Raw genomic sequence first — 26,974 nt, forward strand, 5'->3', positions numbered from 1 at the left:
AGCTTGAGCTTGCCCTACAATCCCCCTTCTGTCCGTTTGCCTTTCTAAGTGCTAGAACAGTTCCAACCCCGTCAGGAGCGGGCAGGGAGCCCCCCAGGCGGCCCGGCCCGGCCCTGCGCGCTGGGCACCTGCCCCGGCCGCCCGGGGGCACCGGGCGCTGCCGGTGCGGCTGCACCCGGGCGGCGGCGGGAAGGAGGCGCTGCCCGCCGGCCCCGTCCCCGCTGGAAGCCGAGCGGGACGCGCCGCACCTCGTCCCTCTTCCAGGGAGCTGGGGGCGGGTGAACGCCCCGCTCCGGGCGGCGGAGCCCCGGCGAGCGGCAGCCCCGCGGCCGCTCCCGGCGCGGCGCCGGGCAGGCACGACTGAGTCCGCCGCAACTTGTCGGCCGGCGGTAAACAGGAAGCCCCTCGGCGGGGCCGGGGCCGGGCCGAGGCGGGGCCTGGCGCGGCCGCCCGCCCTCCCGCCTCCCGCGCCGCGGAGCCGAGGGGCCGCACGGCTCGGCCCGGCCCGGCCCGCGGCGGCCGCTGACAGGGCGGAGCGGCGGCGGCGGCGTGCCCCGTCGAGGCGCCGAGAATGAAATTGCTGTGGAAAGCGAAAAGGGTAACCGGGCGTCCCGTCCCCCCCTTGCCCTGCCCGCGGGGTGCCGGTGCCGGCGGGGTGGCCCGGGCGCGCCGCTCCCCGCAGCCTCGCCGGAGCCGCAGCGCGCTGCCGCCTCCCTGCTCGTCGCCGCTCGGAGCGATGCTGCCTTCCCCAGGAACCGTGAGCCCGCGCCTGGGGCCGGGAGGGTGCTCCGGAGGGGGGGAGTCCCCCACCCCCGGGAGAAGCGGGGACGCGGGGGCTCTGCCTGCGCTTTTGTCCGGGTAATCAGCTGGGAAACGAGGAGTCATTGCAGCACCTGTTCGCTTCGAGTTTGGAGGACGTTGCGCTACTTCTTTTTCTGTTATCATTGTTATTTTTTTTAACCCGCTTTCTAGTGTTTGTGAGTTTTAAAGCCTCGACTCCGTAAAGTTTTTCGTAGCTTGGAATAATAGGTTTTGAAAAGCAAACCACCGGCTCTTTGGATCCGTCCTGTCAAAAGAAATAAAAGGTTGGTGTATTTTAAACTTCGAAGCTAACAAGCATTTAAAGGCTGCCTGCCTAAGTAATTCTGCAGTTTTAAAAAGTGCAATTCCTTCCATAAATGAAAGGCCAAAGAGATTGCTTGCTTTGGAAAGGGGGGGAGGGGAGGGAAGAGAAGACTGCTAATCAAACCCAAACTGTTTCCTTAGAAAAGACTTTATACAACTATTTAAAGTATGTGCTAGTCTAGGAAAAACAGTTGAATGGGAAGTCAAGGTATCTTGATACCACAGGAGAGGACAGTTTGCCAAGAATATCTCCAGAATATATCCTCAATCTGAAAGTATCCCGTATTGCTTTGATTGTTGTATTTACTTTGTGCAGCCCATCTTCTGCCCTCAGGTCTGCGTGAAGCAGTACAGCACCTGGGGTAGAGTGCGGTTAGCAGAGGAGTGAAAATGTTCTTTTTCTTTCTCTCTTTTTTTTTTTGTTTTGTTTTGTTTTTTTTTTTTCCCCCTTTCTCCTTTCCCTGGCAGAGTGCAATTCAGGATGTGGGTGAAGAGGTGGAAGAGGGAGCCATTTTCCATGTCACCCTGAAACGAGTGCAGGTTCAGCACGCTGCCAAGGAAGGAGCAAACTGGATAGGCGTAAGTAAAGCTGGCGCGGTGGCGTTTTGGAAGGCTGCTCATGGGCTTTGGAGCCTGCTCCAGGGAGCTGAATTCCACACGAATCGTTAATGATAGTAACTTTTAGCACTGACTGCTCTCACTGTTGAAAAAACCCAAAACAGTGAAGTTGACTGCCTGGGTCATCTGAAATAACTCTCTCCTTGTGTTGACTCTTTTCTTGTCATGCAGACAAGCTTTGACCAGTTGTGGCGAGGGGTCGGGGTCGGATGATACTTAGTGCAGGAGTAAGGATCTTAGCTTATGGCCTGAGAAGCTGAACATTTAGCAGTTGTTTCAGACTGGGCTATGGCTTGTTTCTGCTGCTAGGAACCTTTCTCAGGTCTCCCAAATTAGTAGTCATAGTATTTTGACTAATGAAGATCTGTCGGAAGTTAGCGGAAACTTCCTGAGAAGTTAAGTGAATATAGGTTTGGGTCTTATTTTTGTAGTGCTTTCTCAGCTAGGTTAGAAATTACTTGTCTGCATGTCTGCAGGAATTACAGCTCTGTACTGTTTGTCAAAGGTACATTTTAAAGCATGAAGGCTTTAGTGGTAAGTAGATTGAGCTGAAATGCACACGCACTCAATTTGGCATGCTGCCCAGTGCTTCACCTCTGTCAGGCCAAGTCCCCAGCTGATAGAAAATGTCCTCACTTCATTGGAATCAGTGCAGCTGTGGCAGTTTGAGCCAGATCTTCAGGAGCTGGCTCTAGCTTTTGTATTATTTTGTTATGTTTCTATATTTTCTTCAGGATCAGAGGCAATGATGTAAGAACTTGGTTTGATGTAGTATCCAGACTGATATTTTAAAGACTTTTAAAACTGCCCTGAGATTTATATCAAATCGTGTTCTTGTGAAGTTCCATGACATACAGCAATGCAGCGGTGCTGAATCCACAGTCAAGAAAGATAAGCAAATTCTGTCCTGCATAGAGATAGTGCTTAGAAGCTCCCCTTCCTATGTTTCCAAGAAGTACATAGAGTTCCAGTCAGAACAGATAATTTCAAATCTGCTTCCTTCGAGTGGCAGATTTCCCGCCTCTGCCTCCTGTTTTTCCCAGGAGAAAATATTAGAAAGTATTTACGAGCTCCTGTAAATAGATCAGGCTAGAGAAAAAGGCATATTGGTAACTGGAATAAAAGTTTTAAGAGGAGTAGCAAGGAATTTGAATGACGTGGCTAGAAAGAGAAGGTTGTATGAGGTTCAGCTTACTCCCGAGGATGTAAAGGCAGCCTGTAGGGAGGCTGGCACCTGTGTGTTGAACCGGATGGTGCTATTGTCCATGAAGCAAAGACAGCAAAGCAGAAAAGACAGGTGAAAAATTTAGAGTTCTGTGGTGTTTGTTGGTCTTGAACTGACAGCCAGGTACCCATGAAATGAACCAAGGACAAGCTGAATCGTAGCTTAGCCAGAAGCAGATAAGAACAGTAGAGCAGTGGCTGTAAAAGTAGACGAGCTGCTAAACACCTGAATTTCTGTTGCCAGGAGCAGTATGCTGACAGAGTATGAATGGCATCGGAAGAGGTGAACTCCAGTCAGTGGTTTTATGTAAATAGTAAACTGAAAAGTAAACAGTTAGTTGACAGAGAAAGGAAAAAGCAGCAGGTAGAGAAGGAAGTGGAGAGATGGGGGGAATGTTTAAGAGGCGAGAGACTGAAAGAGATTTTGATTAGCTGAGGGATGGGACTGTGGAGGGCAAATGGGACAAGAGAATGTGTATGATGTGGATGGGATCCACTGGACAAATGAAAGGATTAGAGGATGACCACGGGAAAGAAACTTCTGCATTTGTCAAATGATAGAAATGAGAATTGTTCAAGGGTTCCTTTGCAAGGAGGAACAAGGGCTGGAGAATTTGAGGAGCTGGGACTGCAGGTGTGGAACGAGATTGAATTGAAATACTGAAACTGCTCGACTGTGGAGCAGACACAGTTGAAGATAGGAGGGATGGAAAAAAGGCCTTTCTCTTGAAGATGCTTGGCCTGGTGGTTGTGTTTGTGCTGTATGCCAGTGGATGCATACACTGAAGATGAACCACAGCTAGGGGCTAGCAGAATGGGCCTTACGTTAGTGGAAAGAGAAAAGAAGGAATGGGGTAAGACAGTAAGGCAGGAAGAAAATGATTGACCATGTAAATAGCAAAGAGGCAAGTGAGGGGGTAGTTTAAGGCTACCTGGTTAGAGGAATGTTCTCAGCAACTGGCCAGAATTGTACCAAGGCAGTAGATACTAGTGCCGGCCAGTTCTTTCATCCAGTATGAGGTGATGCTGTGTCAGTGCGATTTGCCTTAAGTTCTGTAGAAAGGTAAGTAGAGTAGGTCTGTGAGATGCTTAGCTTTACAGTGGCACACTTGGAAACTGTGGAATGTGTTTGGTGAAGTCAAGTAAGGTAGGAAGTTCAGATAGTTGAATGTATGAGCTTGGAAGTTGGAGAGACCAAACTGCAAACACTACCTTGACTTCTAGTTTGAATAAGGGAAAAAACCTTTCAGACCAGGGCGCATGAATAATGATCTAAGAAAGATGCTATTTTTTTTTTTTAGGAGTTAGACTTTGAGAAATAGAGAAAAGCTCTTGTCAGCAGAGAAAGCTGTATCTAAGAGTTAAACTAAGAGTTGGTGAAGTCAAGCCTCACAAAGGAAGTGAACACAAACAGATCACGTTTTGTCAGCCGTATGAGAACAACAAAAGAATAAGTCTGCTTCCTAGAGAGAACGAGATAGGAATTAAAATTAATCTATATATAACCCAAAAAACCAAATGAATTTTTACCTGTTTTCTATAAGGATGACAAAGGTCAACCTAGAGGTTGATGGTAATGATGGCGCGTGGGGCTTTTTCATGTCTTCAAGCTTTGTTTCCAAGAGCTTAATGTGCCCATGCTGGGCATCTGGTAGTGTCCATCCCCAAACTACCAAGGAACTGGTGTAAGAAATGATAGTCAAGCAGCAAGAAGTTTTAATTCATCGATCAAGTCAGAAATGCTGTTGTATGGCTGGAGAACAGCAGCGGTGCCTGTATTTGGCGTGGGGAAGGTGTGATTTAGGTGGGTAGGAGACAGTGATCTCATGAAGATAACTGCTCTGATTTAAAAAAGCTGTGGGCTTAAACTGTTTGAAAATCTGCCCATCTTGAATCTTGAAATCACTGAAAAAAATTAGGGATGATAAAATATTTTTAAGTACCTGTTGAAGAAGAGCTGCTGCTGCAGCTTTAATATGTGAAATAATATAAACACGAACAATCCCTACAAGTCTCTTAAAATGATTTCTAGCAGTTTAATGTTTTGCTGACAAACTCAGGTTTAGATTTTCAGGGTTTGGTGTTGTTTTTTTGGTTTGCTTTGGTTTTTGGTGTGGGGTTTGTTTTTTTTTTTTTTTTTTTTTTAACTTTCTCCCAGTATGATATCTTGGGGAAGTTGCAGTGTTGCAATTAGCAGAGAAATTTGTGCGTGTATCATACTTGGGAGCAGATTCAGCCCTTGTTTGGTACACATTCACATTAGTGGATGAGACGCCTTTACACACGCTGAGTAGAATATGGCCGTAAATCAGTACATCATGGTTTGGACAATCTGCTGGATAGAAAATTAATAGTTAAATACGGTGGTGCAGGCGTTCTTCCCTGTTTGAAAGTGGTTGCATTGTATAAGTGGTTATTGTCAAAAGTCTATTTTAATTGTACGATGAAAAGTCAGCAAGAAAATGTAGTGTTTTTTTTTCTCCTGAGCAAGTTTTGCTTAGGGAAAATTTGAATGGAGGCGGGCGATGTATAGCACCAATAACAAACAGTATTCTTAGAGTGTTTCTGTAATGGTGATGCCATATATAATTCTATATATACCTTTAAGTCAGGTGTATAACAAATTATACACCTTTATATCAGCCATGAGATCCACGGAACAAAGTTTTTCAAGTTATTCTGGTGTAATTTCACTCATTCCCTGTGGGGTTGCGTTTGGGGTAACAGTGGGGTTTGGTGCAGTAGTACTGTGTGTTGCCTTGTCTGTTTATAAAAGGTATGAATGGGTTCATGACACAAGCCCAAGTTACCAGTCTGTTTGAGCAGATGTAAACCCACAGTGCTTCCAGAAATTCTTACAGCTTGCACCCAAGCTTGTGTTCCTTGCATCAGCCTGTGTGTTTCTGCAGCCGTGGGGTGAACTTGTGCGGGTTAAACCTGAGCCTAGGAGGTGAAATAAAGGGCTCTGTTTTGGCTGGACCACTTTCCCAGCCCACTTGGCTGCAGCAGGTGGACAGAAAAGGGCCTCTGGGAATGGGTTCTTTCAGTGGCTTAAACTCAAGGTGAAATGGTGCCATTTTGCAGTTGAGATGTGGCTGCAAGTCTCCTAGGGCCTCTGCTTACCTACTGCGTCTATACTCTTTACAGGCTGTTGACAGGTCTTTGTGTCTTGATGGTGCAAGATGATCCTGGCTCTTCCAGGCCTTCCTACAGACACAGAGGCACTTTTCTGCCAAAAATCTGTGCCTGGGCCCACTTCTTGTTAGAAAGTCCAGAACACTGTGGGATACTGCTGTTATTCCTGATTTTTCTTTTCCTGTCTGGTCTATTTGTTTGGTTTTGGGGTTTTGTTTTTGTTTTTTAATACAGGAGGTTGTATTTTAATGTAACAGTAAGATTTGTTGGACCTTGTTAAGCTGGGAAATGAGATGTCCTCGTGCCAGAGTAGCAGGGCTTTAGACTAATATTAAAGACCTCTGTCTTGTTTAAAACAAAAAAGGGTGTCTATTATAAATAATTCAAAAGCAATGGAAGGTCGTGATGTAAATATGAAGTGGATGGGTGATCCGTTCCTAATTATTTTATGAATAGGTTAACTTTTTTCTTTGTGCTTTTGTCAATATACCAAGCCAGAGTTGGTAGTGACTGTAAGTCATTAACATGCTGTCTTCATGTCCTCAGTCTAGTCCCAAGGTGTTGTGTTAATGTTGGAATATTGTTAGCCTTGTTGTTTCTAACTCATACCTTAGCAGGCAGTTTCTGGAGCAAAACGTCTGGTCAAGCTGTCCATGAACTTCATATTCAGTCCTGGTGGTGGTTGGTCAGGATGAATTTGAGACACGTCAAGGAACCATGGAGAAACTCAGAATGTGGATTGTCTCGTTACTTAGGGGAGCCTCTCAGTCTGTACAAATAACCGACTCGATATTCCAAACTCAGAAGAGCTGTTAAATTATAAACCGTTACTGTAAGGCTGTGAAATGTGACCTAATGATATGCTGTTACTGCGTGATCTCATGATACAGCAGAAGCTCTTACTAGGAGGGGAGGCTGTGATTCCGAAGAGAACCATCACAGCAGTCCCAGCTGAAGGCATGCTGTGGGTGAGTATGTAAGGAGGAAATCTGCAGCGGAATAATGCTGCGATGAAAATGGTTGAACTCCTTAGTTTTTATCCTGAGGTTGCAGGAGAGTTGATGATGCAAAGACTAAGTACTAGAGTGTTGTGTGTTCATGTCCAGTGCAAGTTTGTTTCCTGTAGCATTCTTCTACTGATATATCTAATCTAACCTAAAAAGATTTAAGATTCCCTCCCCCCCCTTGAAATATTTCATGACGGCTTGATTTCTCCTTTGCATAATGCCATTAATCCTAGCTAGGATTTGACTTTGTAAACTCAGTGGAAGTGAATAAAAGTAACTACTTCAAAAAGGTATTTCATTCGTTCAGATGATCTTCCAATAGTTTATTTACATAAATCATAGTGATGTCTGGGGATTTTTGACAGGATTTTTCATTTCACTCATGGCTGCGGACACTCGAATGGGCTCAAGCCATTTCTTTCTCTCAAGGAAAATTACTTTTTTGTTACTGGAGTTCCATTAGTGCTGGTGATATGTGATTATGCACGTCATGTAACTGTGACTGAGGTAAAAGAGCAGGTGTGTCACAGCATGTTTTCCTCAAGCTGAGGATGCAGTCCATCAGTCAGTTTGGTCCCCATTAAACAGCAGCAACAGAAAGAGAACTGTACACCTCCCCATGCTGCCTCTGTAGCTCGGCCTTTCTTAGGTTAGTGATCTGAACATTCCTTCCCAGAGACAGTCAACTCAAGAGGTAGAGGGAAATCTTCTGTTTGATTGCTCTTGTTGATGTATTTTATTTATAATCTCATTTTAAAGTTTTTATCCCACATACTTAACAAATCAGTATTTAAAGTAGTCACAAAAATAATTTTCTGAACCATCCTCTAAATAATGGCAGAATTGAAGGGAATGTTTCTAGTTATTTCAGACTTAAACCAGTCTGTAAGCATGAAAACCAAATGCTGTCTAAGCCCCTCCCCCCAACACCAAACCCTAAATTTGTTGACAAATCTTGTGCCAAATGAAAACTGTAAGAGAAAATGGAAATGTTCTAATGGTAAGTTTGCAAGATGATGTTGGCACCCTCCTTGCAAAAGTATCATGAAATGTTTCACATCCAGATGTGTTCATGACCTTGGGTTCTGTGTGGCAACCCAAAGTTGGTATTTTCAGAAAGGGAATCACAAGTGCTGATGCCAAAGTTGTGGTCAGTTTTCATGTTTATTCAGAAGTTAATGGGGCACTGAGTTACCACTATTGTTCCTCCCAGTAATAATATTATTTGTGGTGTGATGGATTTTCTTTTAGATGATAATATATGTTGGGATCATAAGCTAACTTAATAGCAGTTGGACTGTAAAAGATTGTGTGGAGCGTAGAAGTTATCTTCAAGATAAACTTACTGAAAACCTCTGCTATTTGATACGGCATTTGGTGTTCATTTAGCCAAAAGTGACAAAATCACGTAGTAACTAAAGATGGAGTATTGATGTGGAGGATGGAATTTAATCTTTGTTTCATTGTGAAAGCTGTGTCAGGGATCTGGCTTCTGTCTGATTTTTGTGATTGTTTTGTTTCAACTTTGTAGGCTGGAGGGGACGAGTTCCCTCCAGAACGTACTGTCAGCCAGTACGAAACATGCAAAATCCGGACAATAAAAGCTGGGACTCTGGACAGACTTGTGAAGAATCTTCTGACAGCTTTTGGAGACAGTGATTTCACCTACACCAGTATATTTCTGTCTACATACCGTGCCTTTGCTTCTACTAAGGAAGTACTGGAAATTCTTGAGAGGTAAGAGCCAGTATACAATGGGAACTGAGCCATCATTTACATGATAGGGGGATGTGCTCAGCAATTTCTTCCATTACTTTTAGAGGACATGGACTTAATAACCCGATGGACAGATGTCAAGAGTCCTGCAAAATTCAGAATTTCAGCGTAAAGATAAAATGTGTAAATGCGTGCTGCCCACATCCCAGCTGTCATTAAAGCGTAGTCATCAGGCAGCAAAAGTGTGCCGTGTCTGACTGCTAAGGATCCAAACTAGGACCAACGCAAGAAAATTAGTACAGCTTCCCTCTACCCACCCCTCAAAAAAAAAAAAAGAATGCATGGGCTGCAAAGTCATACCTAGAATAGATTAGTATGTTTTTCTGGATACTGATATTTTTGGACCTACACTCTCCTGTTTGGGGGCTGCTGATTTGAGACAGGGATTGTACAAACATAAGAAAGAATTCACTGTCCCCTTCTAGTACTTGACGTGAACATGCAGTCATAAGTATTTGCAGACAGCAGAAGAACTGGATGATGTTCTAAGAATAGCTTAGGGTAAGACTGTTAAATCACATCTGCTGTATCTGTACAAATGCTTAGAACCCACAAGATTAGTTTTCTCACACTGAATTCTAAATGGGACATGATTAGATCGGAGGTGATCTTCTTTTGGGAGGAGAATATTTATTGCATTTTCCCAATCAAGTTTGTGTAGATTATATTTACTTTAAAGAGGAGCTGACTTGCCAAGTGACAGTGTGTCGTGAGAGTGTCTTGCTTCCTAAGCCTGTAAATTGCCAAAGAGGCACAGATTTATCAGAGGAGCCAATAGCTGTGTGCATATAGATTGTCCCTTTTAGCCAGTAATATTTTGTGTATGATTTATTTTACTGACTTTTATAAAAGACACATTTTTAACAGAGAAAGTTGGAATAAATAAATAGTGAGTTGAATTGAATGGAATTTTTCTTTGAATTGCAAATGCTATCTGTACAGACCTGGGATTCTTGCGTGTGAAGCCTTAGACTGATACTTCCACCTCTTCCTTTTGTCCTTTGAAACATTTTGGGTGACTTTGTTAAGAGTTCTGACATGAACCTGCTGGACACAAACTGGCAGCCCGCTACGTGTTCTCTATCTGATGTTACGAGGATGTTGTAGCACAAGCACTTAAAGATGCACTTACTCTCCTCTGACTGTTCAGATTAATTTCAGGTGCCTGTTACCCTTAGTTGGGCACAGAATGCGTAAAATCAGCTTGCCTTATTCTGGACTGTGCGTAATTGTCCGCTTTCAGTCATGAAAGCTGGCTGTAAGGAGCCATGAACTCCGTTACGGAGCTGTATGTCTGAAACAGGGGGCACTGCCGTTGAAAATGAAGGGCATAATCCTGCCTTCGAGGCACGTGCGCTGCCTGTGTAGGTGAGAGATTTTGCTTTGCACTTTTGGAGTCGTGCCCATGGTTTCCTCTTTCCCAGTGGTAATTTTCAGAGTGCCGTGGGCCCTTCCCACTCGTGACAACTGTGTCAGTAGTTTTGGCACGAGTGGGCACTTGTCACCTCGAAAACTTTGTGGGAAATCACTCTTGGAGTAGGAAGAAATGGCAACTACTAGAGAAAGAGAAGCTGCGTTGGAGAAAGTGGTTGTGTTGCAGCCTCATTGCGCCCTGGAATATTGCTCTGGGAAAGGATGGAGTGCCAACAGGCAGAAAGGGTCTTGGAGCTGTGAGCAAGGAAAATGTTTTGGTTGATTCCTCCTGTGTGCAGGCTGCTTCCTGTAAGTGAACAAATTCGGTTGGAAGAAACTGTCTGTCTCTTGAGGACTTTTTTCCTCCTAAGTGACATAATCTTCAAGCTCCTTAGTTTTGCCCAAATGTTAGATTCCGTATTTGAGCTTTTTAGTTGTTGATGAGACTTGTATATGAATTATGCTATTTAGGATTTTGCTTTTATTCAGTCGGAGTTCCTCTAAACACCCGTCTCATTTTTTCAGGTGCGAAAACCCAGAGCCCTCAGGCTGTGAAGAGGATGTAAGCCAGGATTCCTCTGAATCCAAACCAGTCCTGGGGACGTAAGTGTGTTTCTTCACTGTTATTTTGCACAGGAAGCCCCAGTCAGGATTCGGTACTGGGGGAGGCTGTGGGCAGCATAGATGTTGCTTCCTTTGAAATTTCAGAGCACTGTTGGCTTGCTTCAAGAGGCTTGTGTAAAGGCCACATATCAACGGTCTGGTAAGATATCCAGCCCTATAACGCAGAGATCTTTCTGTCAGGGAAATTGTCTCAGAATTCAACATGAGACGAACACATCTAGGCCAAGAGTTAGTTGATTAAACAAAGGAGGAGTGTTTGTTTCCCCTGCTTTACCTCTGGTGGTAAATGGTTATGGCTTGTGACTGATTTCATTGTGCATAACAGCAGTGTCTGCAGACCGAAGCTGGGGTTGTTTCAGGCAGCGTGTGTATGCGTGTTTCTTTGCCACTGGTGCCCCTGTGATTTACAGTGTTGCTTTTAGAGTGAGATTTAAATTCTGAAGTCATCCGAATTTGCAAGAAAAAGAGCAAAGCTGTCTTGAAGTGCAGTTAAAGGGGTGAAAAAGGGGTTTGCTTATCCTCCTAGCACCATATGAACGTGGATTTTATCTGTAGACGTCGAGTGTAAAATGTGCCTTAGGTCTTCAGCATTTGTTCTTTGACAGCGGTGTGATCTGTGGTTTGCATGCATTGTGGCAGTGAAGAGTAGCTGCAACGTTATATTTGATTACAGTATGAAGATGCTCTATTCTTGTCAGCATTACTGAGGATTGTTTTTCTATGAATGTCTCAGCTTCCACCAGTTAAGAAGACCTTAGTTTTTTTTATCAGTGCACTGACTTCTCAAGGCGTAACTGAAGAAGAAGCCTTTAGCTTCCTTTTGTTTTGAGGTGGAAGAAAAATGTGGAACTCTTCTGTCATGTCCACATGTCACACAGTCCAATCAAGACTGAGAAATACGCTGCACTGTTTTAATTCCTGAGATTCAGGCAGACTGTCGATTCAGTTCTGTTCTACAATACCGAGCGTGGTCTTCCCACTGCTTACCTCCATGCTTTTCTGATGGCTTGTGTGTTGGGATTAGGGGGGTTTTGAGTCTGGCTTAAAAGGGTTCAAACATCCCCAGTCCAGAAATGTGTCGTTAACATACTGAACACCTTCCTGTCCTCCGTTGTCTGAATGGATTGGTTGGACAGTGAGGTCGCTTTGCCTTCCGTCACTCATGCAGCAACTGTTTTGCTTAACCACCAGAGATAAATTGGTAAAAGCTCCTTGGCTGTGAGCATTTCAGTAGCTGTCTCTGACAAGAAGAGATGTAGAGCTTAATTAATGTCTGTAAATGACACAGGACTCTCCGAGGCTTTAGTTAGAAACACACGTTATCGGTTGTTAGTTTATTTTTTTTTTTTTAGCACTTAGCAAGGACAGCAAGCTAGAAGCTCTACTGATTTGGGCTGTTCCTCTTGCCCCATGAGACTCAACATGGGAGCTCAATTCTCTGATTTTTTTCCTGGCTGCTGTTACAGAGAGCTGTCAGTCTTTTCCTCCCGTTTTGCCATGAGAACTCATCAAAGAACAGCTGGTAGTTAAAAATTCATCACAAGCACCAAGAAGGCAGTGTTCTGTAATGGGTAGAGGCAGTAGTAGGCAGCCAGCAGGTTCCCACACTGCCATCGAAAATGAGCTCCAGGGTCTCTTCCAGCTTTGGGCAAACCATTTGACTTTCCCCTTTCCCAGTCAGTCCAGGCACAGAATATGAGCTACAGCAGTACCCTTCCTGCAAAACAGATGAAGCATTTGTACTGGGGATGAGGAGAATAGTTTCACCAGGGTAAATCAGGTTGGGATTAGTCCCCCAACTGCCGTGTCATGGACCCAAAGGAGCTTGATTATGAGATGGAGAACACTCAGTGTGTTTATGTATCTCAGAATAGACCTGCAAGTCCCGTGCCAGGGCTTGAGTGCGCTTGTGGCACAGCCTCGTTTGAGAGCCTTGTGGGAGCTCATTGTCTACATGTGAAATCTGTGTTCATATTTGAACTCCTCTCGTGATCTCGTAACTTGAGGAAGGAGAGGTCCTCCTGGTATGCTTGTCCATTTTGCAGCTATTAACAGGATAGACCTGAGCCACTATATCTGTCTTTTTGAGGATTTGAACTTTAAAAGCCAAGTGCCTGGTTGTCGGGAGCACAGAGTACAGATGTTCTTTGAGCTGACAGATCAGTGTGTCTGACTGGATGCTTGTGGTCAGAGGTTTTTACTGAGAGCATGGCCCTTCATGGAATATCAGTGGGAGTGTGGGATACCGTTATTGCACGAGGGTTTTGTGAAGTGGGGTTATTGGAACAGGTATCAGGGAAGGTTTCTGTAGATGTGAAAAATACGGCCATTGGAGGGCTAAGCTCTCACAGCTCACTACAGAGCGCGGCCCTAAGCGTTTGGTGAAGTGGATAGGACCTGCTGCAAACCAGGGCTGTTGTCACTTGGTCATCTCAGCTGTTTTTCTGATGGCAGTGGAGCTCATGAGATCGGCTTCTCTAGAAGACGGTTTCTTCTTTCCTGAACATCTTCCCCCGCTTTCCCTGACAGCAATACCTGTAAGTCACCACCCCTCGTGCCCGCAGCAGCACTTATGACTCCGTGATGTACAGAATCAGTTGTTCTGGCCTATAGTAATCAGAACAGAGGAGTAGCGTAAGAACTCCTAGCTTTTAATTTTGGCTCTCCGGCTTAGGTAGGTAAGGAACAAGGCACGGATAAGCCATCTGTGCTTTTCTTTTGTGTCAGGAAAGGGGTATGATCCTACTTGCTTTGTAGGGACGTTATGTGGCTCAATTAATAGCGATGTTGAAATGCCTAAGTGCCAGTCCTGCTGTGATTGTGATAATAGCTGTGGTTGCTCAAGTGCAGTAACTTTGCAGCCAGGTAAGAAGTCAGACGAGGAAAGAGCAGCCACCCTGGGGAGCAGGCCGTACAGTTAGATTTACTACTGTGAGCTTTACCTCTCAGTCTGTACTAATTCTGACATAGAGCACGGGGAGCAATACAAATCGACAGTGCATGTATCCAAGAATGTAAAACTGTTGAGGAATTCATTCTTCTGAATGGGTAATTCTTCGTATCTTTGAAGAATAAAATACGAAAGGACAGCAAGTTTGTGGGGGTGCTAGTAACTTTAAAGAGGAGCTGACTTGCCAAGTGACAGTGTGTCGTGAGAGTGTCTTGCTTCCTAAGCCTGTAAATTGCCAAAGAGGCACAGATTTATCAGAGGAGCCAATAGCTGTGTGCATATAGATTGTCCCTTTTAGCCAGTAATATTTTGTGTATGATTTATTTTACTGACTTTTATAAAAGACACATTTTTAACAGAGAAAGTTGGAATAAATAAATAGTGAGTTGAATTGAATGGAATTTTTCTTTGAATTGCAAACGCTATCTGTACAGACCTGGGATTCTTGCGTGTGAAGCCTTAGACTGATACTTCCACCTCTTCCTTTTGTCCTTTGAAACATTTTGGATGACTTTGTTAAGAGTTCTGACATGAACCTGCTGGACACAAACTGGCAGCCCGCTACGTGTTCTCTATCTGATGTTACGAGGATGTTGTAGCACAAGCACTTAAAGATGCACTTACTCTCCTCTGACTGTTCAGATTAATTTCAGGTGCCTGTTACCCTTAGTTGGGCACAGAATGCGTAAAATCAGCTTGCCTTATTCTGGACTGTGCGTAATTGTCCGCTTTCACTCATGAAAGCTGGCTGTAAGGAGCCATGAACTCCGTTACGGAGCTGTATGTCTGAAACAGGGGGCACTGCCGTTGAAAATGAAGGGCATAATCCTGCCTTCGAGGCACGTGCGCTGCCTGTGTAGGTGAGAGATTTTGCTTTGCACTTTTGGAGTCGTGCCCATGGTTTCCTCTTTCCCAGTGGTAATTTTCAGAGTGCCGTGGGCCCTTCCCACTCGTGACAACTGTGTCAGTAGTTTTGGCACGGGTGGGCACTTGTCACCTCAAACTTTGTGGGAAATCACTCTTGGAGTAGGAAGAAATGGCAACTACTAGAGAAAGAGAAGCTGCGTTGGAGAAAGTGGTTGTGTTGCAGCCTCATTGCGCCCTGGAATATTGCTCTGGGAAAGGATGGAGTGCCAACAGGCAGAAAGGGTCTTGGAGCTGTGAGCAAGGAAAATGTTTTGGTTGATTCCTCCTGTGTGCAGGCTGCTTCCTGTGAGTGAACAAATTCGGTTGGAAGAAACTGTCTGTCTCTTGAGGACTTTTTTCCTCCTAAGTGACATAATCTTCAAGCTCCTTAGTTTTGCCCAAATGTTAGATTCCGTATTTGAGCTTTTTAGTTGTTGATGAGACTTGTATATGAATTATGCTATTTAGGATTTTGCTTTTATTCAGTCGGAGTTCCTCTAAACACCCGTCTCATTTTTTCAGGTGCGGAAACCCAGAGCCCTCAGGCTGTGAAGAGGATGTAAGCCAGGATTCCTCTGAATCCAAACCAGTCCTGGGGACGTAAGTGTGTTTCTTCACTGTTATTTTGCACAGGAAGCCCCAGTCAGGATTCGGTACTGGGGGAGGCTGTGGGCAGCATAGATGTTGCTTCCTTTGAAATTTCAGAGCACTGTTGGCTTGCTTCAAGAGGCTTGTGTAAAGGCCACATATCAACGGTCTGGTAAGATATCCAGCCCTATAACGCAGAGATCTTTCTGTCAGGGAAATTGTCTCAGAATTCAACATGAGACGAACACATCTAGGCCAAGAGTTAGTTGATTAAACAAAGGAGGAGTGTTTGTTTCCCCTGCTTTACCTCTGGTGGTAAATGGTTATGGCTTGTGACTGATTTCATTGTGCATAACAGCAGTGTCTGCAGACCGAAGCTGGGGTTGTTTCAGGCAGCGTGTGTATGCGTGTTTCTTTGCCACTGGTGCCCCTGTGATTTACAGTGTTGCTTTTAGAGTGAGATTTAAATTCTGAAGTCATCCGAATTTGCAAGAAAAAGAGCAAAGCTGTCTTGAAGTGCAGTTAAAGGGGTGAAAAAGGGGTTTGCTTATCCTCCTAGCACCATTTATGTGACTACTGGCTGGAAGAGGTTTGAAATACAGGGATGGCTTCCTTGTCAAGGGGGAAATCTTCAGGACTTCATTTTCTCAGGAAAGTTAGAGGTTTCTTTTGCCTTTTACTCTGGAACAAGGGACTCTTTTCCCTTTCACGTTATGTCCTACTCTGTCACAGTAGGTGATTATGAGGCAGTGGCTGTGGATAGTGGGTCATGTTATGTGACTGCACACAAAAGTCCTTTTCCCTAATCCCTCTGTCAGCTCACGCGAACAAAATTCTCTTGACATCGTTTTTTGATATGCTGCCTGTGTCTTCCCTGCCTGTAATATGTGCTGTGGCCTGTGGTCGTAGTGCACCAATATAGACATGGTGAGCTACCGGCACGTTGCTGTGACGAACCACAGATCTCACAGAAAATGCAGCAGAAAAAAAGAAAAGTTGATAGTTACTTTTTTTATCCAGGCTTGAATTTTCTTAAAACTTGAAGTAATTAGATTATTTTGGCAGACTTTGTTTAGTTTTTTTCACACTCAGTTGAAATTTGTCAACAACATTGTGAGTTATCTCTGGAAAACCATAGCATAAATTTTACGTCTTGTTACAAAATCAAGTTGAAATGATGGGAAGTCCCTGCAAAGACAGGATTTAAAGAATTTCCCATAAGCATCCATTTGTGGAGTATCTATGTACCAGTCCCAATAGGTGGGTGTGGGTTAAAACCTACATAAACCAGGAAAAGGAGATAAACAGATCACTTCCCTCTGTTTCAGGCAGGGTGGAAACCGCATCAGCTCTGGTTTCCCCTCATCCCTCTCAGTCTGTGTTAGGCTTGTCCATGGGCAGTTCTCTGCAGTTGGTGTCTTTTTAGCTACATGTGTCTAAGAAGGCGTGCGATAACTTTCCTGAACAAGATCCAGTGCTCCTCTAACTCCTTAAGCGTTCCTCTTCCAGCATAACCGAGCATAACCTTTTTGCATGGTATAATTTGACAAACCCTCCCTGTCTTTGAGCTAAGGGTAAACTCAAGGTTCTGCTGATACATTTTTTTGTTAAACGCATTTCATCCTGAGATTAGCAAGGCCAGTCTGTCTTCTGGGTTCAGCTGTCTTGGCGCTTCAAGCTCGATACGGGGCACTGCCTGTGCTGCACATGTCACGGTTAGGGTGTTATCTTCACAGATGAGGCAATCTCACTGTGTATGTTCATGGGGGTTAGGTTCAGGCTTAGACGGCTTTTTCACAGAAGCCAAGGTTTCCTTCAGTCTTTCTCCTAAGACAGCAGATCGTGAGTAGTATGGGTTGGAGGACAATGCAGCTTCAGCTTGGTCCCTAGACTTGGCAGCAGCAACTGATGGGAGGAAGGGCAGCAAAGGAAGCGTTTGATTTAGCGCTTCCACGGGGGAAGCTGCTACCCTGAATGCGTCCAGAGGAGGGCAACCAAGGTGGTGTCAGGGCTGGAGGCATGTCCTGTGAGGAGCGGCTGAGGACCTTGGGCTTGTCTGGTTTGGAGAAAAGGAGGCTGAGGGGCGACCTCATGGCTCTCTGCAGCTTCCTGAGGAGGGGACGTGGAGAGGGAGGTGCTGAGCTCTTCTCCCTGGGATCCAGGGACAGGACGCATGGGAATGGTTCAGGGCTGTGCCAGGGGAGGTTCAGGCTGGGCATTAGGAAGCATTTCTTTACTGAGAGAGTGGTCAAACCCTGGAACAGGCTTCCCAGAGAGGTGGTCAATGCCCCAAGGCCGTCAGTGTTTGAGAGGCATTTGGACAATGCCCTTAACAACGTGCCGTAACTTTTGGTCAGCCCTGAAGTGGTCAGGCAGTCGGACTTAGATGATCGTTGTAGGTCCCTTCCAACTGAAATAATCTGTTCTATTCTATCAATATTTGATGTCCTGAATTTAATAGAAGAGTCTCAATATAGCTTAAGTGGATTTGATTCTTTATTCGTTTTCATTTGGGGACTATAATCAGATCCACTTGGGGGAGGGCAAATCAGGAGCAACTTCACTGAGGTCCCTGGCAAAATCTGAGTGATATCTTAATAAGATTCCATGTATAAAAATTAAATTCTTTGCTCAAAAAAGTCTTCATACTGCCTTCATGTGGGGTATGAATGCCTGTGTTTTTATTGTTGTATTAGACACAGATACCTGCGGTTGCATCAATACATGCTGTTTACAACCAGTGTGTTCTTGTGTATTTGCTCTTAGTGAAGTAGCATCAATCTTAGGAGCCTGGCTTGATCAGTGTACTGAGGATTTCAGAGAGCCGCCTGACTACCCATGTTTGATGAAGCTGTTGGATTACTTGAAGAAGAATATCCCTGGCTCTGACCTGGAGAGGAGGGCGCAGAACCTCTTGGAGAAGTTCCAGAACCAAGAAGTGGAAAAGGACGGTAAGTTACCTTTCCCTTCTGCCTTCCTGTTCTCCCGGACTGTGTGGTGACACAGGGGTTTGTGTGGAGTACACTTCACTAACTCGTAGGCTAATTGATTATATTGTGAGGCTCACCAGGGACTTTTTTCTTGTTTCTTTCTTTAAAAAAAAATCTCTGTGAGGCTGCAGGCTCTGTGCGGGATGAAATAGTCCTATAGTGTAGGTGCCTATGCCTGTTTATTGTGGGGATTGGGATTGGGAAATCCAGCACTTGTCTAATATTTAGCCAAAACTTTGAGATTACTGCAGCAACTAAGTCGTTAATTGTCAGCGCCCTTCCCGTGTCATGGAATTAAAACACACAGCAGGTCTCTAGCTGTTTTTTTCATTTCAACACACATGCACCGAGAAAAGCCCAAACCAGCAGAAAGAAAAATACAGAGCTGTGGGGTTAGAAGAGTTTTAGACTTGTCGCTTACTTTATCAGAGCTCCATCTTTGTTTATTTCTGAGATTTCTTTCAGAACTCTTAATGTGTGGTCTGGCATCAAGGCTTGCTGATAATTATTGTCCCAAAGCATTCATATTGTGCTATGAATTTACAAATTTGGGTCCTAATCCTACAGTTTGATTTGCGTAATCAGACCTCCGTTCAGTGCTGCCATCAGCCATGCCGGTAGATTAGACTGCAGTATCAGATACGTAGAAAAAAGCCATTTCTGGCCTCAATTCTTGCTGCTTGAGCAATGCAAATCAAGGTGAGTCAGAGACTGCAAATTCAAAAGGGGCACGTGGTTGCTGTCAGTGAAGTCAAGAGGGCAGCTGGGCTTTGAGGGGGACCTAAACGGATCAGCGATTTGAAGATGATGAGATACTTGAGTACGAGAGAATTCCAGCTTCTTGGACAGCAGGGAAAAGACTGGTTACACATTTATGAAGGTGAAGGAGAAAAGAGAAAAAAAAGGCATGAAAAAAGAAAAGGAAAATTCTTGCGTTGCACTCGAGGACCTGATTTTAAAGGCACTGGGAGATTTTGAGTAGGGTTGCAACTTTGCGATGAGGATTTTCACTGAATTTCAAGGCGGAAGGGAAAATGAGGAGTTACACAGCCAAAAAGAGGGAGAAGAAGGTGTAACTCTTGTAACAGTTTGGTAGAAATCCATTTAATTATGCGCAGTGTTACAAAACAGTCACGGAAAAATAATGCTGGAACAGAGGTCTCCCTTTATTGCGTTTAGCTCTGTCAATAAATTGTGCAGTTGGAATGTGCGGATGGAAGTCTGGATAGAGCCTCTAGTTAATAATTTGTTACATCAGAACTGTAGCAATTTACACTGATGATTAGGTTTTGCTAATGAACAAAGAAAGGAAAACTGAAGTATTTTGAAAAACAATGATAAAATATCGCAGTCTGCTTTTGTCGCTTTAATATCTGTTCTGCTTTAACTGGTTATGAAGTATTGCACAACACACTCTGAAATGCACTGGTTGTTTTTGTTAATGAAATCTCACTAGTAGTAAACTCAGCACTTTCAGTGTTAGTCTTCAACAAGTCCATTTTTTTTCCCTCCCTTCTCATGGAGTTACTGTCACCTTACAGTAAAAGGGATTAGGAAGAGGATTTCTTTTCAGAGATTTTCTGTTTGACTTCCTCCTCTACCATGGGAAACAAGGGCATATTTCTTTGTGTTTTAATGTGGCTTTGTTCTCAACCTGTGGGAGCCAAAAGGTGACATGGGAACATCTGTGAAATCCTTTCCCTTCTGCACTGGATCTGGTCCCTTGATGAGGACAACTCTCCTCTCTCACCTCTTCATTGCTGCCCAGGGCAGATTTAGAAGCAGCATTCAGCTGAATGCTGTAGGTGCTCACTGTTCTCCCTTTTCTGGGCAGAAATCCCAGAGAGGGAAGGTGAGGGATGCTGGAATAAACTCTCTTCAATGTAGTTTATGTAAGCACAAATGGTGCCAAGAAATCTGATCTCTCCTTTTAGTTCCCCACATGGGAGCTGAAATCTGGATATAAGAGCACTCCTAATGCAGTATTTTGGGGATATGACTGCAGTCTTGTTCCTTTTCAGTTTGGTTAATTTTTGGTTTTTCAGATTATAAGACGCATTAATACTAAAAGGTAGATTAACAAAATTCTGCAATGTTAATAAGAAATTTTTGTTGGGGCATTCTTCTTTCAGAAGAATGTTTAGTGAATGGGTTAAGTCACTTCTCTGCTAAGAGACCCTGAACAGCTCAGTTCTCTTTTCCTTCCACCTTTTCTTTGCCAATTTAATTTTCTGGTCATCATCTTTCTCACCAAAATATGCAGCACAGCGGGGCTATTAGGTCAGGCAGGACCCTTTGTGTGTTCTGCTATAATATATAGAGTGGTGGTTTAAAATAAACAAACATCTTCTTTGATTCACTGTTTGCTGTATAAATTTACCAAGTCGTGTTTTCCATCCTGGACAGATGGGTTCCGTGTTGCTTCCCTCTGTAACCTACGTGATGAAGAGGAAATGGACATCAGCAGGCCTGAAGAAATCTCTTTTTTCCAGGCAGACCTTGTGGCAGAACAGTTGACATACATGGATGCAGTATGTAGAGTATATGTACTACTTGAAATGCTGGGGTAAATAGTGTGGGGCTTCTAAAAATTTTTTGTAAAGATATGTCAATGTAAGTATAGTGTTCCAGAAAAGGTCTGTTGTTGGGACACAGAACACAGCTCTGCTTGGTTATCCAAACTGGCTTCATTCATTGGGCTTTTTTTCCTTCAGTCATTCCAAAGATTATTTTTTTTTTAAATTAAAATAAGCGTGAATGTATACTGTGTAGCCTTTTCTGCAAAGCTCAGTATTTGTACACCTGAGAAATAGCACATTTTTATGACGTATACTAAAGATGTATCGGTACTCTTAAATGCAGTGCTCTGATTTGATTTGTCTGTATCAATCTCCTTCAAAATATCATGATATAAAAGAATTTCCCCTTGGTTTTCCCAGGAGTGTTTAGCTGTCAGTTCTTTTAGGGCATCAAGCCTATAAAGTGTCTATTTCTGCCAAATATACAATAGATATATATATTAAAGTATATACACTTTATGTATAAAAAAAATAAAGTGTACATACTGCCAAAGCGTGTATTTCAAACTAACGGAAAACAAATATTTACCTTTTAATGCCATATTAGATTTAGATCCATGTAAACATGCATTTCTTCTTGTGGATAGTAGAGATTTAGGAGAACCCTGCTGACGTAGACACCTCTGCTTCACTCTAGGAACTCTTCAAGAAGGTTGTGCCCTACCACTGTTTGGGATGCATCTGGTCTCGACGGAATAAGAAAGAATATAAGCACCTGGCGCTGACCATCAGGGCTACCATCTCACAGTTCAATGTCGTTACCAAATGTGTGGTCAGCACTATCCTGAAGGACAAGGAGCTCAAATCACAGCAAAGAGCCAAGATCATTGAGAAATGGATTCATATTGCACATGTAAGGCATTTATTCTAGACTGTTTAATGTTTCTCGTGTGGGTGCCTTGGAGTGGGGGAGTTGGAAGGGGAGGAAGGTGTTGGATGCGTTGGTCCCAGGCCATCTTAGCTCTAATGCTTTCTATTTTTGACTGCCTTTCTTTGTAACAGTAGATGAAGTGTTGCCCTTCCTCAGTTGCTTCCCCACCATGGAAGTGGGGTTGGTGCTTGTCTCTTTGGTTGGGGAGTGCTAATTAATGGGTGAGGCAGGTACTGTGTCTTGCAGATGGGGAGTGCCACATACTTGATGATGCAACGTTTATGGGAAGATGGGTATAAATTCAACCAGTTCACTTCCCTGGAACTAAATGCTGCTCGTATCAGGGAAGGAAGAGAAGTGATGGTTGATATCATCCAAAGGTTAGACTTGTTTGCAGAAGAAAGTCTAACAAGAAAGGAGTCGGACTGGCAGTGGTGCAAGCAGCAGGCACAGTCAGAATAAGCTTTGCACTTGCCTGCCTTTGGCCATTCGTGTTCAGCCAGTGAGCATCATGCTCCCTCTCCTGCGTCGATGAACGCCATGGGACTTGAAATCAGATGTGGTGGAAGGCAGCACAACTGTTTGTGTTTTATACATTTACATATGTGTGTGTACATGTGAAAGGAAAGCAAATACAGGGTTTGAAGTAAGTGCAGAGAAAGCTAACACTTCTAGGAAGCAGTAGCCTCTTCAACATGGAAAAAATGAAATTATTGTTTGTACTCTTTTGTTTTGAAAAGTCCTTGAGGCTGGAAGGTCATTTGCCTACTGAGTTATTCATGGTTCCCATCATGTATGCAAACCAGCTGAGTTTGGAGGGGGTGAGGGGTGCAAGCAGTGACCAGAAAAAATAAGTAGAGTTACAATATGGTACCAGACTCCTCCTCATCTTACCTTTCTGGTTTATCATTGTCTCACGCGTTTCTCTAACCCGTTTATACTCTTGGCTTCGATTCCTTTGTCTTGTAGCAGATTGTGTGTTTCTTAATCTTTGTGCGAAAGGGTTTTTCATGACTTCTTTACATAACTCCAGTTTGCTAATTTCTTAGATCTTATCTTTAACATTTTACTGTAAGCTTTTTAACTCCCCTCAGAGCACTGGGCAGCTGGCAGCAAACGGGATCTCTCTTGAAGAGAACATTTAAAGCACTTTCATATGGATGTGCGTTGACTTGTGTTTTAAGAATCACGTGGATTCTTTCTGAGCTATACAAAATAAGCAGTCATAAAAAGCTCAAGCCAAGCAGAGGCTTTCCAACCTTGACCCTGCACTTGTATGCTCCCAGCGGCAGCGTTGTTAGTCCTGGCACCTGAGCTTTGGCAGCTGCTGGTTCAGGAGGCTGGTGTGGGGAAGAAGTCTTTCACCTCTTTTGGCACTTCCATTGACTCATTGTTCTCGTCTGATGGCTGCTTTGTAGCCCCTGTGAATGGATTAGGAAGTTTGATTCCTATTGTCTGTGGGCAGATCTTTAAGTTGCAGAGGGTACCAGCTGAAGGGGCCTTCGTGGGGCAGCCTGGGCTGCAGCCTGGGCGAGCAAGTACGAAGCAGCTTCCTGCTGGTCCCAGGGAGCAGGGAGGCCCGGGAAGCCAGGACAGGGACCGCTCTCGGCATACTTGTTCTGTGGATGGAGAACTTTGATCTCCACCTCTGTTGATTCAGTGCTTCTCCCTGTACTTAGTTCATACACATAATTCAATGCTCCAGTCTTAGCTAAGCACGTGAAAAATGCATGAGCACGCTCTACAAAATAATTGCACATGTCGAACAGCTAGTTGCATATCTGCTTAGCTGCCCACTTCTGAAGAAAGCTGCTTGCTTTTTGCGTGCAAATGAATGTTTTGAATAGTTAGATGTCTGAATTAGAAAATAATCCCCTCATTAAAGTGCAGTTATTCCCAGACTGCTGACTCTGTAACTAAGCAGCGTGGAGTTCCACGTTTGTTATTTGTTCGTGACTTTTGGATCCAGTTTCTTGGTTTACAGGATAAACCGAATACTTTTCCGAACTGCCAGCCCTCTCTGCTCCACCTAGATCTGGGGTTCCTGAGCAGGAGCAGCCAATTTTACTCACACAATTTTTTCTTTAAAACTGAAAAGGAACGTTGAAATCGTTACTACCCTGTTATGCTTAATCTTTTAAACTCAAAGTTGCTTCTGCACAGTATTCTTTCTGGTTTCCCCCCTGTGAAGGGCACAGCATGAAACAATGTTATTCAGAGCAGTCTTAAAAATTCTTCCTATATGTAAATGAAAGCTTGCTAAAGTTTAGTCTGCAATCAGTTAAATCATTGAGAACACCAAATCCAGGATTGAATTCCTAATGTGCTGTGGGTGCGTATGCCTGGTCGTGAACCTTCTGCGTCACTGACAATGTAGATGTATCATCAGTATTTGGGTTAGGAGATTAACGACGTCTGAATTAATGATGCACTTGTGTTGGAAGACTAATGGCGTCTAGACTGATGATGGCTAAAAGCAAAAGAATTTGTGCTTGTTATGGAAGAAACAGATAAGAAGGGATTCCTTTAAAATAGCAAAGCAGAAACTTATCTACCGGCTGCCCGCGGTTAGTAGTCCTTATTGAAAGTGCTGACAGGAACTAGTTTTTGAAATGGGCATGCGCTAGAGCAGCACACGGGTTTACCGTTATTTTTAGAATGTACAAGAATATATAAGGACTTGTTTTTCTCATAAACTTTGGAGCTTGACTGTTAACCATATTGGTGTGTGTCTTGTCCCGCAACCTCGTCCTGCAACAATATGCTTTAGATTATGCAACGTGCAGTTAAGTCAAGATGGTTCCAAATTGGATCTTCCAGTGCAAACTCCTGTGTTTGAGAAATCTCAGTGCTGAGAATTTGTGCCTCTCAATCCCTGTTCTCCCCGGTCTGAATTTCAAGTTGAAGTTAAAGAAAGCAGGGTCTTGTTCTTAAATGTGTCGGTCTCAGAAGAAGAGCCGTTACGTGGTTCCTTTGGCTGCAAAGTTTGCAAGAAGAGCTTTCAGGTCTTGCATGTCCTACCACGTGATTGTGAACTTGGTCTTCATCTAGCCTAACTGCTAACCTGCTTCAAGTGCTGCGGTGTGCCTAGTCAGTCTTCTTAAACCACACTTTGTTAAATGTAGCCTCCTAAGTTGCCCAAAGATTTTTTTTTTTTTTTTTTTTTTTAGGTAAATAAAAGGGAGTAAATGTACTTGCCTTAGTTGTTCAGTCAATTTTAATGCAACTTGTGAACAGAGTTGCTGATATACCAAGGTCTGACTTTTGTTTATGTTAAGGTTGCTTTACATTGATTCAGTCCTACAAAGGAAATAAAGTATGTCTATTTTCACTGTAAGGATCCTTTACATATTCAGCATTATTAGTGTAATAATGAGTCCCATCAAAATTTGCAAAGTGGAATTGTAGTTTGGATTTGGATATATTCTCATCTACATGCAACAGTCAAATGGGCACGTGTTTTGTCTGTTAATTTGCATGTACGGACACCTGTTAGTGAGAGCTTGTATTTGCAAGAGTTTAAGTCTGTGGTGCCCGGGCGTTCTAGTTCATGAGCCGCCAACAGATTTACAGGAGTTCCTTGAAGAGTCTCAGGCCAGACTTTCCCTCTCCTCCTTGCTTGCATCTGCTTTACCAGGAATCTGTGCTGTCTTTTTGAGAACTAGGTTTTTCAGTATCCTTTTCCATCCAACCTTTTCCCCCAGAGAAACTGTAAGAAATGCCTATGAACCAGTCCCTCTGTTAGGATTTGGTACTGACTCTGGAAAAGCTGGGAAGTTTTTTTCTCTTGAACAGTGTGCACGTACTTGAATAACAGGTTATTCCTTTGCATGTCTTTATTTTTAATTGACGCTTAGATGATTGAGGGTTTACATTTTTAATACCACATATAAAGAGGCAAAGCCTGTTTTTTCCTCTAAAGGGTAAAAGGGATTGGTAACTGTAAAGAGTTTTTTAAGAAGTGTAATATTTGTGCTTTCTAGCCTGGCTTCATGGACTCAGTTCCACTTTTATTTTTACTGGGACAACTGGAAGCTGTACCACTGCAACATCACCACAAATACATGAAAGTGAGGAAAACAAGATATAAATGCCAAAGCCCATAAAGTGTTTGTTGGCTGGGGGGGGTGGCGGGGGGGAGTGATATTTTTGATGCTCCATATTTGTACAGCTGCCTGCTTAGCAGTGAGAATGTGTAGCGAGCATGACACCAGTCAAACAGAAGAGCACTAACATATTCGTAATGCTGACATTACATGCTCCTGTATCTCTAACCACTCCTTTCACAGGAATGTAGGATCCTGAAGAATTTTTCCTCCTTGAGGGCCATCATTTCAGCACTGCAATCCAACTCCATCTATCGGCTGAAGAAGACCTGGGTGTGTGTTTCAAAGTAAGCATCCCCCTCTGCCCCTGTGGCTAGCCCCAAACAAAGACAAAAAGCTCCGTGCTCTTTCTTTCCATCTTGTTCTTCTCGGTCTTCCTATTCTGCTCCTTCATGGACAAGTGTCCTCTTAGAAGATACTCTCATTCCTGTGAGGCTCAGACCCCTTTTTTTGGGTCTGTCTGCTGTGAGCTCTTCTTTCATATTGACGGGACCACCTGCCCTCAGGGGTACTGGGTCTCTTCTGTCCTTTATAGCGTATTGGATCTTCCACAACCTATTTTGAAGAACTATGGGACTACCTACTGACTCAGCACAAGCACACGGTTCTTGGAAGGTCAGCAAAAGGCCACCATGATGCTTGCCAGTTGTCTCCTCTACTGTGAAGTTGGAGGAGGTCAACGTTGCCACAAACCTTCACTAATCCTCTCTTGGTCCTGACATTTCCTTAAAACATATCCCCAAACTACAAAATCCAAGCCTGTATTGAAGATGGTATTTCTTACAGGGGAATACCTTTTTGTGCAACTGGCATATTTACTGCATGCCAGACAGACACCAGAAAGCTGTGTAGGAAAGATGGTGTTCTGCTCATTCAGTTGGTGACAAACAGATTTATGTTTTTTTCCTTTGTCTTTGATAAACAAAGAGAAACGTTGCTCTGCCACACAGCATACTTCTGCATTTCCACTAGGAGAGGTGGATCTTTCCTTCTGCCGCCCTGTGTTCCTGTTGCTGATCAGGATGTTGCCATCTTGTGTTTATAGTGTGGGGTAATAGAAAG

General features: G+C 43.8%; 1 protein-coding gene across 1 annotated transcript in view; it reads left to right on the top strand.

The window, feature by feature from the left end:
* The first annotated feature begins 571 nt into the window (after positions 1 to 571).
* LOC141961067 (ral guanine nucleotide dissociation stimulator-like 1) overlaps positions 572 to 26,974 on the top strand; it is a 43,596-nt gene continuing 17,193 nt past the window's right edge. The window contains exons 1-8 of the mRNA XM_074907603.1: positions 572 to 598; positions 1,594 to 1,704; positions 8,641 to 8,846; positions 15,301 to 15,378; positions 18,133 to 18,317; positions 20,763 to 20,887; positions 21,573 to 21,788; positions 26,096 to 26,199. Of these exons, the coding sequence (XP_074763704.1) occupies positions 572 to 598; positions 1,594 to 1,704; positions 8,641 to 8,846; positions 15,301 to 15,378; positions 18,133 to 18,317; positions 20,763 to 20,887; positions 21,573 to 21,788; positions 26,096 to 26,199 (1,052 nt within the window). The remainder of the gene's footprint in view (positions 599 to 1,593; positions 1,705 to 8,640; positions 8,847 to 15,300; positions 15,379 to 18,132; positions 18,318 to 20,762; positions 20,888 to 21,572; positions 21,789 to 26,095; positions 26,200 to 26,974) is intronic.

The sequence above is a fragment of the Athene noctua genome, chromosome 5, assembly GCF_965140245.1.
Source record: "Athene noctua chromosome 5, bAthNoc1.hap1.1, whole genome shotgun sequence".
Lineage (NCBI taxonomy): Eukaryota > Metazoa > Chordata > Aves > Strigiformes > Strigidae > Athene > Athene noctua.